Raw genomic sequence first — 12,983 nt, forward strand, 5'->3', positions numbered from 1 at the left:
GCAGTAGAGCTGAGGCTTTGGGAAAAGAAGAAGCAGCCCCCGAGGCTGGATCTCCTCTCTCGAGGTGGTGGAGCCCTGGGAGAAGAGCACCACGAGCTCCTGGCCCTCCTTCCCGTTATCCCCTGTGGTTCACCAGCCCAGCAGCCACTCCTCCCGTGAACAGGTACTTCCATGCCTGGGCCTGGAGGGCAAGCGGAGGGTTGGGAGCAAGGCTGTGCTGAGATTTGCTGGGGGGCATCTGGGTGTGGGTGCTGGGCACAAACCACCCCAAGTCCAAGACACTAATGGAAGCTGTACTCATAACCCAAGCCCTGCACCCCCCAAGTCCTCCCCCACCCCAGCCCCGTCCCAGTCCCTATCGCCACCCTGCCCCTGCCCTGCCCTGAGCCCCAAGCCAGCCCTGCCTCACCCTCAGCTGCCTCCACGCCCACCGTCTACCAACCATCATCTCCATGTCCCCTGGCCCCACTTCTCCCCTCGGCTCCCACCCCAGTGCCATCCCAGGTTGCAGCTGGCATCCCCTTTGCCCCAGCCCATCTGTAGCTCAGCCCTCACCCATGCCCAGTCCATTCCACTTCTTTCACTGAGGCCCCCCAGCACCACCCAGCCTGGCTCAAGAAACGGGTGCCCGGGGTTAAGAGCCCTCATAGCCAGGTTAGAGAATGAGGTGGGAAGTTTCCACTGCCCGTTTCAAAGCCAACAGACCTCATTTATGGATTATATGACTTTGGGGGTTAAATATTTGGCCTATATTGGAGTTTTCCATTGTTACGAAGATAATGTGCTCTGGAATTGCCCATCTGATTTCCTATCTGTGGAGCAGAGCCTTCCAGCTGGCTGTATTGCCCGATTTCCCTCCTTCCCCAGCCTGACAGGGAAGTTGGAGAGACGCTCTGGGGCAGGAAACAGAAACTGAGCCCTGCATAGCGGTCTGGAGTGAAACTGCCTCTGTCCTCTCCTAGACTTGGCCTCTGGGAAATCAGAGATTTCAGAAGTCAGGGATTTGGAGCCCCAGCCCACCCTCCCTGGCTGTCCTGGGACATTTGGCCTCACATAGACTTTATCCACTCCATGTGCTCTAACACAGGCAGGAAACATGGGCACCTACTGTGTAGAGACCACCCCAACTCATCCCTCATGCAACAGACACCACTTCTAGGGGTGGGCGTTTAAACCCTTGTCTTCATGGCGTCCAAGACCTGGACATACAGTGATGAGCCTTGGGAAGTGCCTGAGATCCGGGGAACAGTCCTCTCCCAGTCGTTGCCTGAGGGACCGTTGTCTCAGGGCAAGCCTGCTTCCTGTCCCCCTGTATACCCACCTCCTTCCCAGGACCAGCAGTCATCCCTCTACCACCAGGGGGCGCTGGACGCACCTACCCCTCAACACCAGACTTTCAAATAAGGACAAGGGTCTCCCTTTCTAGGCTCCTTCTTGCCTTTTCTTTTTCCAGGAAAGTTCTCAAGGCTGAGCTGGTCTTTGGGGTGGAACAGCTGAGCCGATAAGCTGGACTCTGGTGGAACTGACCCCATGGGTGTTGGGACTGGGCTAAGTGTAGGTGACATCTACATGATGTGATTTTGGGTGGTTCTAGAAAAAGTCCTCTCACACATTCCAAAAATCCCTGCTCCATTCTTGGGTCAGTATGTCTAAAATTCCACCATTTCTTCTGTAGGTTCAGCCCCAAATGGGAACAGCAGGGGAGCTGGGGACAACAAATGGGTATCTTGCTAATATCCTGGCTGTAGAGGAGCTGACCCCAAACATGCCCAACAGGCAGCCATTCAGGCAGCATCCAGGTCATGGGCCCAGGCCGGCCAGCATGAGCCTGTCCTGTGGCCAAGGACCAGGTGTGCAGATGTGGGTACATGCTCTTGGGAGAGGAGCAGGCCTAGGGTGTCCCAAAGAACTGTGGGTGAGCCAGTGGGCCTGCAAATGTCCAGGCCTGTCTGGCGGAGCAGCCAAGCCAGGGGACTATGTTCCCCGCGGAGCAGTGCTCTTCCTGGCTGACCCAGGCCCTTGGCATTGCCTTGCCCCCGGCACGGACACTCCTCCTCCCAGCACACTTGGCTAAGAACTGCTCTGTGGTTCTGAAAGGCACTTCAGGCCCCATCCAGGCCCTGTCTTCAACCCCTACCCAGGTGTGCCCTCTGGTAGCCACCAGTTGGCTGGGCCCCAACTGAGGCTGATGGGCTGGGGGCTGGGAGATGTCACGAGTTTCCTGTCCCCACTTCCAGCCTCCCCAAGCACTCCCCCCTCACTCTGCCAAGTCAGCATTTAGGACCAGGGAGGACTGCAAAGTTGGCAACATGGGTTTTTGTACATGCATGTTATAAAATATACATAACAGAAAATGTACTGTCTTAACCATTTTTAAGTATACATTTCAATGGCATTAAGTACATTCACACATACTGTGTAACTTGCACCACTGTCTATTTCTAGAAGTTATTCATTATCCAAAACAGAGACTCTGTACCCATTAAACATTAGCTCCCTATTTCCTCCACCCAGCCCCTGGTAACCTCTATTCTACGTTTGTCTCTATAGATTTGCCTCCCTACGGTAGTGGAACCATACAACATTTGCCCTTTGTGTCTGGCTTGTTTCACTTAGCATAAGGTTTTCAAGGTTCATCCATATTATAACATGTATCAGAATTTAATCTCCTCTTATGGCTAAACAGTTCTATTGTATGGGTTCATGCCACAACTTTTTTATCCATTCACCTCTTGATAGACATTTGAGTTGTTTCCACTTTGACTTGTGAATGCTGTGTAAACATGGGTGTACAAGGAGTGGAGTTGCTGGATCATATGATAATGCATATCTGACTTTTTGAGGAACCACTGAACTGTTTTCCACAGGGGAAAACATTTCCACCATTTTACATTCCCACGAGGCGTGCAGAAGGCTTCCAATTTCTCTACATTCTCAACAACATTTGTCATTTTCTTGTTTTGTTTAATAGCCATTCTAATGGGTGTGAAGTGGTAGCTCATTGTGGTTTTGATTTGCATGTCCTTAATGACTAATATTGTTGAGCATCTTTTTGTGGGCTTGTTGGCCACTTGAATATCATCTTTGTAGAAACTAATATTCAAGTTCTTACCCCATTTTCTGATTTTGGGTTGTTTGGAATTTTATTGTTGTTGATAGTATTGAGTTGTAGGCATTCTTTATATATTCTAGATACTAATCCTTTATCAGATATATGATTTGTGAATATTGTCTCCCAATCTGTAGCTGTTTTTAGGACACTATTAAGAGTGTCCTTTGATGCACAAAAGTTTTAAATTTTTATCAAGTCCAACTTTTCTTTTCTTCTTTTTTTGCTTGTGCTTTTGGTATAATACTTAAATCATTGCTGATCCTATAGCATGAAGATTTTCACCTGTTTTCCTCTAACAATTTTATAGTTTTAGTTATATGTATTTCTGGTGTATCTCCCTTTCTGATTCTGTGGCACCCCTTTGAGCCTCTATACCCACCAGGGGCACTCCATGGCAGAGGGCTCTGCTTCTTGTACATGATACACAATAGGTGTTTAACTCATGTTTGTGGGATATGTGTTGTTCAGGACCTTTGTGCCCTGTTGCACCTAGACTTCCCTGCCATGAACTCTAAATTCCCTAGGGCCACATATCTCTTGTCCACCACTGCAAGTCCTGGGGGGCTCTGCACTGTGGCAGGGTACACATCCTCCTCAGTCTTAGGTCCTGAGAAATGGGTTCTCACAAGCTTCCAAAGACAAGGCAGGTACAGAGATAGCACTGGGGTGGCTGCAAGGATTCCAAAGGGGAAGTTTTAGCTAGAAGTTTCTGTAAGACGTACCTTGAAGACTAAATAAGGTTCCAGTCGGCAGGTATTATTCATGGTGGAGGCAATGTTGGTCAGCTGGAGAGCCCACAGGCAGACAGGACTGGCCTAAAGATAGGGGTGAGGGGAGTAGAGCATGGGGGCAGAGCTGGGAGTAGGAAATGAGAAACTTCCAGGGATGTGTTGGGGCCCATATAGCTCATGGGCAATGGGGAGCTATAGAAAGTGTTCGAGCAGGGTAGTGACTTGATAAGTGCTCAGTCAAGCCCCATTATGGCCCGTAGCTGGTAAGGCTGGTGGTAGGGAGACCAGTCTCAAGTAAGAAACTATCGTTATCACTGGGTACCTTGGAGTTAGTCCCTGAGCCTCTCTGGGCTCCAGTTCCTGTTAGCTTGTGGGCAGGGAGGTGGTGGGGAAGTGGGGAGTAAGCAGCTGCTCATTTACCCTGGGGCTGGGGAACCAGAACTTAGGGTGGGGCCAAGGGACACATAGAAGGCTTTCTGGTGCACACCACCAAGTAAGGGCATCCTGGGTACAGTCTGAGCTGTGAACGTGGGCTCCTGGCTCTGCTGGCAGCTGCCCCAGAGCAGCCCTGCCCTCTCACTGGCTTGGCCACCATAGCATGCGGGCCTCTCAGCAGGCCCTGAGGCGGAGGTGTCCTGAGGTTCCTAGGAGGCCCCTGTGTGCCCCACCAGCACGGTGCACACTGCCCTTTTAGGAACCAGAACTCACGCAAGAACCTGCGATGGATTACCTGCTCCAGCTTTTCCAGCTGACCTCATCCTTCTCAGCAGGTAAGGTTCTCTGGCCTTGCCCAGCTCCCGGGGCCAGCCTTGGGGAGTCCAGCCCTTCCCTGGCCTGGGCAGACTGGACTGTGCCTGTCCACAGGTCTGTGCTGAGATCGAAGGAGGGCCCGGGAAAGCAGTGACAAGGGGCAAAGACCCTCCCTGGGGCGCCAAGAGGAGCTGCTCCAGGGCTGTTGCTAGGGGGCCGGGCAGGGTTTTGAGGCCCATCTGAGACGCTCTCTTTGGGGAAGATCTTAGGGCTCTGCGGTGACCCCAGGCCCGCATCACTCTCCTCTCTGCACCCCTCCCTCAGGTCTGGCCTCATGGGGCGTCTCCAGTCCCCAGGAAGTGCAGGGCGTGAAGGGGTCCTGCCTCATCATCCCCTGCGTCTTCACCTACCCTGCCGACGTGCAGGTGCCGGACGGCATCACAGCAATCTGGTACTATGACTACTCGGGCCAACGGCAGGTGGTAAGCCACTCCACAAATCCCCAGCTGGTGGAGGCACGCTTCCGAGACCGGGCCCAGCTGCTGGGGCAAGCTGAGCACAAGGTGTGCAACCTGCTGCTGAAGGACCTGCAGCCCGAGGACTCAGGCTCCTACAACTTCCGCTTTGAGATCAGTGAGGGCAACCGCTGGTCAGATACCAAAGGCACTGTGGTCACCGTGGCAGGTGAGGAGCAGAGGGGCCTGCCTACTGCCTAAAAGGGACCCCCAAGCTGCTCCTGACCCCACTGGCTCACAGCCCCAACACTTGTCCTAAACCCAGTACTGGCCCCCACCTGGCCCCAGTTCTGCATCCTGGTGCATTCACCCCAAGTGGGACTAGGGGGAGAAAATAGCCTCTCCTTCTGCTTGAAGTCCCAGGGGCTCATCCCTCAGCTGGGGGGTTCAGGTCAGGAGGTCTCGGGGGTTGAAGGAGAGTTCTGATGCCCTGTCTTTGTCTCAGAGAAGCCCAGTGTGCCTACCCTTGCCTGGCCTGCCGAGCTCCGCGAGGGCATGGAGGCAGACTTCAACTGCTCCACCCCCTACACCTGCCTGCAGAAGCCGGTCAGCCTGCAGTGGCAAGGCCAGGACCCCACTCGCTCGGTCACCTCCAGCCTCCAGAAGCTTGAGCCCACAGGTGTCACCCACCTGCAGACCCTCCACATGGCCCTGACCTGGCGGGACCATGGCCTGACCCTGCAGTGCCAGCTCTCGGTAGCCGAGCAGAGGACTCAGAGCGAGGTTCACCTCCAAGTGCAGTGTGAGTGCCCTAGGGGCCACACCCTCATTAGCGCACATGTGTGGCTCTCCAGTGGGAACCAGGCCTTCTCCAGCCTGTAGAAACAGAGCCCTTGCTCTTGAGAGAAAGCCAGGTTCACTCAGACCTCCAGGGTTGGGCAGGTGGAGACTGCTAAGCCCTGGGAGCCACATTTAACGGCTTCCTTCTGCCGCCTGTCCCCAACCCCAGGCTGGGCAGAGAAGGGGAGCCACGGAGAGTCAGAGAATTGGGGGTTGGGCAGCAAGGGTCCTGGGATTTAGCCCAGGTTTGGGGGATGCTGGTGGGGTTCTCGCTCTGAGTCCTTTCCTGCCTGAGGCTACTCATGCTCCTGGTGACCCGGGGCCCACCTGGCCATGGCAAAGAGGCAGGAGAGGAAGCCCGAGTTCCTGCTTGAGGATGCATCTTCCCATCACAGTAAAACAGGGCAGCCTATTTGAGAATAGCCGCTGTTCACAGCCATCAGGTTGTCTGGCTCCACGACCACGATGAGCAAACTTTGGGGAGTTACTTGCATCTCAGAGCCTCTGTTTTATCCTCTGTGTAGGGGAGGTAACAATAAATAGTGCCATCTTGTACAACTATGGTGAAAATAGAAGGAGTGCTTAGCACACACTAAGCACTCCAAGCTATTAGCTTCTATTACTTTCATATTTTGAAAATAGCTTTTATGAGCGTGTTTTCATGGCGAGAGGCTTCAGAACAAGCCTGAAAGAAACACCGTGTCTTTGGTCAGTGCCTTTCATATAAACGGGTCAGCCACTCTCAGAGCGCAGTGACCCCTGGCGTGGTCCCCTCCGTTAGGTGGCTGGTCCCTTGCCAACAGCCCCCACAGGCCACCAAAGGGAGCAGTGTGGTGCCCATGAGCCCTAGGGGACAGCACAAGGCAGAAGGCCACAGAGGCAGTGTGGGCAGTGCTCAGCCGAGCCCTGACTGTCTTATCAGGCTCTCAGCAGAGGAGGAAGGGATCGGGAATTCCTCACAAGGCTGGGGCAGCAGCTGCCCCTGGACAGGGGGACTAAAAGGACACACTGTTGAAAGAGGAGGAGAGGAGTATGTCCATCTTACCCAACATCCCCGTAATGCCTTGCAGATGCCCCGAAGGGTGTGGAGATCCTTCTCAGTCCCTCAGGGCGGAACATCCTGCCAGGTGATCTGGTCACACTCACCTGCCAGGTGAACAGCAGCTATCCCAGTGTCACTTCCGTGCAGTGGGTCAAGGATGGGACACACCTCAAAGCCCAAAACCGTGTGCTGCAGTTGACCCAGGTGTCCTGGGATGATGCTGGCGTCTACACCTGCCAAGCTGGGAATAGTGTGGGCTCTTCAGCCTCACCCCCTATCAGCCTCCACATCTTCAGTGAGTCTCTGGGGAACCTGGGTTTTGACCAGAGGGTGGGGAAGGGTCCAGGCCACTGGGGCTGAGGGAAGCCAGGCCAAGTTGCCTCCCGGGATGTGGGTGAAGCGTTCTAGCCCTACTCAGACAGATGACAAAACTCCCCGGCAGGGTGGAATGTCAGGAGGACCCCAGGAAACAGGTCAAGGAGAGGCAGGGCCAGTCCAGAAAGCCCCTCTGCAGAAGGACAATGATGTAGAATTGCGCTGCATGTACAGATTTGCACTGATTGGCCGCAGCCCCATTGCTCTGAGGGGTTGGGCCTGGAAGTCAGCTGTGTCCCCAGAGTGCCTTATGTTACCCCACAGTGGCCGAGGTCCAGGTGAACCCAGCAGGCCCCATCCTAGAGAACCAGACAGTGACACTGACCTGCAACACACCCAGAGAAGCACCTGGTGGCCTGCTCTATAGCTGGTACAAGAACCACGTCTTGCTGGAGGATGCCCACAGCCATGCACTGCAGCTGCGCTCAGCCACCAGGGCCGATACTGGTTTCTACTTTTGCGAGGTGCAGAATGCCCAGGGCAGAGAGCGCTCTGGCCCTGTCAGTGTGGTGGTCAGCCGTAAGTGGCCAGGGTAGGGTGGCACTGGGTTCTGCCAGAGCCAGGCCAAAGGGTGGGGTGCCCACTGGAGGGTTGGGGTCCTGAGCCTGCGTGGGCTTGAGCTCACATCCCAGCTCTGCACACCTGGGTGAGGCTTTGATTTTCCTGGGCCACAGTTTCCTCCTATTTTAGAAAACCTTTTACTTTGAAATAAGTTAAACTTACAAAAAGTTGTAAGAAGAGCAAAAGAATTATCATAGATCTTTAGCCTAGATTCCCCATTTGTTAAATTTTGGATCATTTGCTCTCTCTCTCTTTAAATACATACACATATAATATATATGTAGATGTGCATATGCATATATATACATGTCTGTATATAACATGTATATTACATATATGCATGTATTGTGTACACACACATCTTTTCTCTGTATATACAAATACAAGCATGCATATGTTACATACACATATATGTTATCTGTCTCTCCATCCATACATTCACATTCCTGAAGTTACAGGCAGGTGCCTCTTCACCCTTTAACTCCTCAGCATGTGTATTTCTAAGGTAATTCTTGTGCATAACCACAGCACAATGATCAGTCAGGAAATGTGACAATGACACAAGACTTTTACCTAATCTACAGTTCATACTTAAATTTTACCAATTGACATATAATGTCCTTTATGGCAATTATTTTTTTCTGGCCCAGGATCCCAACCAATCAGTGTCCCTCATCTCATTCAGTTATCATGTCTCTTCGTTCTCCTTTAACCTGGGACAGTCCTCAGTCTTCCCTTGTCTTTCTTGACATTGAAATTTGAAGAGTTCAGGCCATTTGCTCTGTGGATGCCCCTCAGTTTGTGTCTGGCTTAGTAGACTGATCCTGTGCACCTGGGTGAGAGCACCACAGACAGGATGTGGCGTCTGTCTCTCAGCATCATCCCAGGAGACACATGATGTCAGTTTGTCCTGTTGTTGGCAGTGCTAACTCTGATCACTTGGTTGAGAAGTGTCCACTGCCAGCTGTCTCTACCAGACGTGTTCCCATCTTTAAAGCCGGGCTTCTGATCCCAACTGGCATGGTTGCCACAAGGATGGACAAAGTGATTTGCCCAGCCCAGGGACAAAAGTGTAGGCAGCAGGCAAGCAGGAGAGGGGTTGTCCCTCTCTCCCAGGGCATTGTGGGACAGAGGGAGTTCAGGGCCACAAAGGGGGATCTGGGATCTGGGGAGTGCCCTGTCTGAGGGTGACAGGCACCCCCTCATCTTCACACAGACCCACCCCTCGCCCCCAAGCTAACTGCCTTCCTGGAGACGCAGGCTGGGCTGGTGGGCATCCTCCACTGCTCTGTGGTCAGTGAGCCCCTGGCCACCCTGCTGCTGTCACACAGTGGCCACGTCCTGGCCTCCATCCCTGGGGAGGGTGACCTCAGCACACGCTTCAGTGTCTTCTCTGCTCCCAACTCCCTGCGCCTGGAGATCAGAGATCTGGAGCCAACCGACAGTGGGGAGTACACATGCCTAGCCAGCAACTCCCTTGGGAATGCGTCCTCCACCCTGGACTTCCAAGCCAATGGTAAGATGGGCACTGGGGGCTGGCGGAGGGAGCCCAAGGAGGAGGCGTGCTCCAGCCTCTTCCTCCTAGGAGTCCAGAGGACTCAGCTGAGGGGCTGAACTAGCTGGCTAGTGAAAAGTCACATCAGAGACCTGGGCTGTACAATCATCCCGACCTGGGAGATCCCTGGAAATCGAGGCAGAAAGGGAAACATGGCAGGTTGCGTCATTCCTTTTGTGCATATCCTGACTCTGAACTTGTAGGGTCCTTCGTATGCTTTCATTTGTTTTTCATTTCTCCAGCATTCGGGGCAGGCTTTGTGCTAGGAGTCAGATGCAGGAGGCAAAATAAGGAAGTGGGGTCTTCCAGCTCTTGGCCCATGTGCCGTCTGCTGAGGCTGCGGCAGACACAGCTAATCGCCAAGCCAGGCCCCCTGGCTCGGAACCCCTTTCAGCCATGCCGCGGGCAGCTACGATCGGCAGATCAGAACTGACGTTCAAGGCCGAACCCTCCTGCTCATCAAGAGATCGACACAAGACTCTCACCTAATCTACATCCATATTTAAATTTTACCAATTCACCCAATAATGTCCTTTATGGCAATTATTTTTTTCTGGCCCAGCATCCCATCCAGGGTCCCTCATCTCATTCAGTTATCATGTCTCTTTATTCTCCTTTAACCTGGGACAGTCCTCAGTCTTCCCTTGTCTTTCTTGACATTGAAACATAAAGAGTTCAGGCCATTTGCTCTGTGGAGGCCCCTCTGATGTCATGAAGTCCAGACCCACCTACAGTTCTGTGAGAAGAGGGGAACCCTGGCAGGCTTCCTGCAGGGGGTGGCCTGGAGCAGCAGATGTGCAGAGGAGCTAAGCCTCCCCATCTCTCTCTCCTGCCAGTGGCCCGCCTCCTCATCAGCCCGGCAGCAGAAGTGGTGGAAGGACAGGCGGTGACAATGAGCTGCCGGAGCGGCCTGAGCCCCACACCTGACATTCGCTTCTCCTGGTACCTGAACGGAGCGCTGCTTCTCGAGGGGCCCAGCAGCAGCCTCCTGCTCCCCGCAGCCTCCAGCACGGACGCCGGCTCTTACCACTGTCGGGCCCAGGACGGCCACAGTGCCAGTGGTCCCTCATCGCCTGCCGTCCTCACAGTGCTCTGTGAGCAGCCTCCCCACAGGCCGCTGCCTGCCATGGAGGATCAGCCCCCTGGGGCCCACGAGCACCCCCACCTCCTCGGTTCCTCCTGACCCTGCCCTGCCCTGGGGGAAGACCAGAAAGGCAGCCACAGGCCTGGGCACCATAGGCCTCTCTGCCTGGGGTTGGAATTGGGAGTACAAGGCTGGGGCTTTTTCTGCCTCCCCACATCCTATCCTCCAATCCTAGCCATTTTGGAGCCCTCTGCCTCTAACCTCAAACCCACCACGGGCACCATGTCCAAGATTTGTCCTCCTGAGCTCTGGGATTCCATGCTCTTACATGTGGGCACATGCCCATAGGCTGCGCCCCCACAGGCTCCCAGAGTCGTAAAGGCAGACCTCTCAGCACAGGGACTGTGTCCTGTCAAGCGTGGGTGCCCCACATTAGCCTGAGGGGCAAACCAGTGTTCAGGACGGACTTGGCTTCCAGAAAGCCTCCCCTGACACATACAGGAGCAACGCCCGTCCTGGGCTGTCAGCAGGAACGGGCACCTCGTGGGGGTTCTCTGGTGTCAGGGTGAGATCACATGGGGCCTTGGCTGATGGCTGTCTTTCCCCATCCACATCCAGAAACCCTAGGAAGAGGGTATTTTAGGCATTAGCTGTTATCACAGGAGCTGGCTTGGAGATCAGAGATAAGAGGCAGGGAGGATCTTGAGAGACAGCTCAGTGGTAAGGAATGGGGTGCAGAGTGGAAGCAGGGATTGCTGTGGGCACCCTGCTCAGGGCACAAGGAGTTATGCAAGGTGACTGCTAGCCAATAGCGAGCCTTTGTCTGAGCTACAAAACGGCACCCTTTCCCCTGGGAATGACTCAGTCCAGCCCCAGGTCATAGCTCAGCACGAGGTGTGTAGGCTGAATTCCCCCAACCCCGGTCTGGTTCTCCTTGCACAGTGCACAGCCTGCGCAGCTGTTTTCAGCACCTCTGGGCACATGCCTCTGTCCAGTGTGTACTGGAAGCCTCGCCAGCCTAGAGTGGACCTGTGGGACCTTGGCAGAGGCCGTGGGATGAGTGCCCATGCTCTTCCTCTTCACAGACACCCCACGCAGGCCCACGTTCACTGCCCAGCTGGACCCTGATGCCGCCAGAGCCGGGGCTGGACGGCAAGGCCTCCTCTTGTGCCGCGTGGACAGTGACCCTCCTGCCCAGCTGCGGCTGCTCCACAGGAACCATGTTGTGGCCTCTTCCCTGCCACAGCAGGGTGGCTGTTGCAGCTGTGGGGGCTGTTCCCAGCGCATGAAGGTCACTAAGGCCCCCAACCTGCTGCGTGTGGAGATCCGAGACCCAGTGCTGGAGGATGAGGGTGTGTACGTGTGTGAGGCCAGCAATGCTCTGGGCAACACCTCTGCCCCGGCCACCTTCAATGCCCAGGGTGAGCTGGGGCAGGGACCAGTGGCTGGGGCCGAGGGTTGGTGCTTAGGACCCTATTCCTGTGCAGCTGTGCTCTGAGGAGGGTCTGTGGGGCAAAGCCCCCCCCACAGCAACAGGAGTTTGCGTTCCTTCCCTGCACCCTGGGCACCCCGGGGGTTCTCCTTCCCACCCCTCTAGGCTGGGAGGCTGGACCACAGGCCCCAAGGTGGGGAGAGCAGCCAAGGGGAGGCCTATCTCGGCAGGCCTGTGCTGCTGTTCCACAGCCACTGTCCTGGTCATCACGCCGTCACCCGTGCTGCGGGAGGGCACCGGGGCCAACCTGACTTGCAACGTGAGCCAGGAAGCTGCTGGCGGCTCTGCCAACTTCTCCTGGTTCCGGAATGGGGTGCTGTGGGCCCAGGGCCCCCTGGAGACTGTGACACTGCTGCCCGTGGCCAGAACGGATGCTGCCCTCTATGCCTGCCGCATCCTCCTCGACGCTGGGGCCCTGCTCTCCAGCCCGGTGCTCCTGAGTGTGCTCTGTGGGTGACGGGCAAGAGCAGAGCTGGGCACGTGGGGGCCTGAGGGGTGGTCTGGGTGACAGGACTGGGGTTGAGTTTGGGGAGGCAAGGGTGGGCCATGGCTGTGTGTGTGTGTGGGGGGAGTGGGACACAGTGTGGCAGCTGGGCTGGGGGTGGCCTGAGCTCCTTCCTGTCCCTGCAGATCCCCCAGACCCTCCAAAGCTGTCAGCCCTCCTGGACGTCGACCAGGGCCACGTGGCCGTGTTCATCTGCACTGTGGATAGTCGCCCCCTGGCCCAGCTGGCCCTGTTCCATGGGGAGCGCCTCTTGGCCACCAGCCCAGGGCCCCAGCTCTCATCCCGTGACCGCCTCCAGGCCAAAGCCACAGCCAACTCCCTGCAGCTAGAGGTTCGAGACTTGAGCCTTGGAGACTCTGGAAGCTACCGCTGTGAGGCCACAAATGTCCTTGGCTCAGCCAATACCTCCCTCTTCTTCCAGGTCCGAGGTGAGTGTCAGTTCTCTGAGGGTGCGATAGACCCAAATGCCTGGGGGCTCCTC

At 55.3% G+C, this 12,983-nt stretch overlaps 1 protein-coding gene across 5 annotated transcripts in view; it reads left to right on the plus strand.

Moving 5' to 3' along the window:
- Positions 1 to 12,983, plus strand: part of SIGLEC1 (sialic acid binding Ig like lectin 1) — a 20,440-nt gene continuing 7,457 nt past the window's right edge. The window contains exons 1-11 of one of the 5 annotated variants that reach the window (XM_057502796.1): positions 1 to 163; positions 4,538 to 4,613; positions 4,918 to 5,277; positions 5,554 to 5,850; positions 6,959 to 7,225; positions 7,570 to 7,824; positions 9,083 to 9,382; positions 10,258 to 10,515; positions 11,591 to 11,926; positions 12,189 to 12,446; positions 12,628 to 12,930. In XM_057502796.1, coding sequence (XP_057358779.1) covers positions 4,565 to 4,613; positions 4,918 to 5,277; positions 5,554 to 5,850; positions 6,959 to 7,225; positions 7,570 to 7,824; positions 9,083 to 9,382; positions 10,258 to 10,515; positions 11,591 to 11,926; positions 12,189 to 12,446; positions 12,628 to 12,930 — 2,683 coding nt within the window. In that variant the 5' untranslated portion in view covers positions 1 to 163; positions 4,538 to 4,564. Of the gene's footprint in view, positions 164 to 4,456; positions 4,614 to 4,917; positions 5,278 to 5,553; positions 5,851 to 6,958; positions 7,226 to 7,569; positions 7,825 to 9,082; positions 9,383 to 10,257; positions 10,516 to 11,590; positions 11,927 to 12,188; positions 12,447 to 12,627; positions 12,931 to 12,983 lie in introns of all 5 variants that reach the window. The other 4 variants (XM_036924601.2, XM_036924599.2, XM_036924598.2 and 1 more) reach the window with 4 other exon arrangements.

The sequence above is a fragment of the Manis pentadactyla genome, chromosome 5 (genome assembly GCF_030020395.1).
Source record: "Manis pentadactyla isolate mManPen7 chromosome 5, mManPen7.hap1, whole genome shotgun sequence".
NCBI classification, from domain to species: Eukaryota; Metazoa; Chordata; class Mammalia; order Pholidota; family Manidae; genus Manis; species Manis pentadactyla.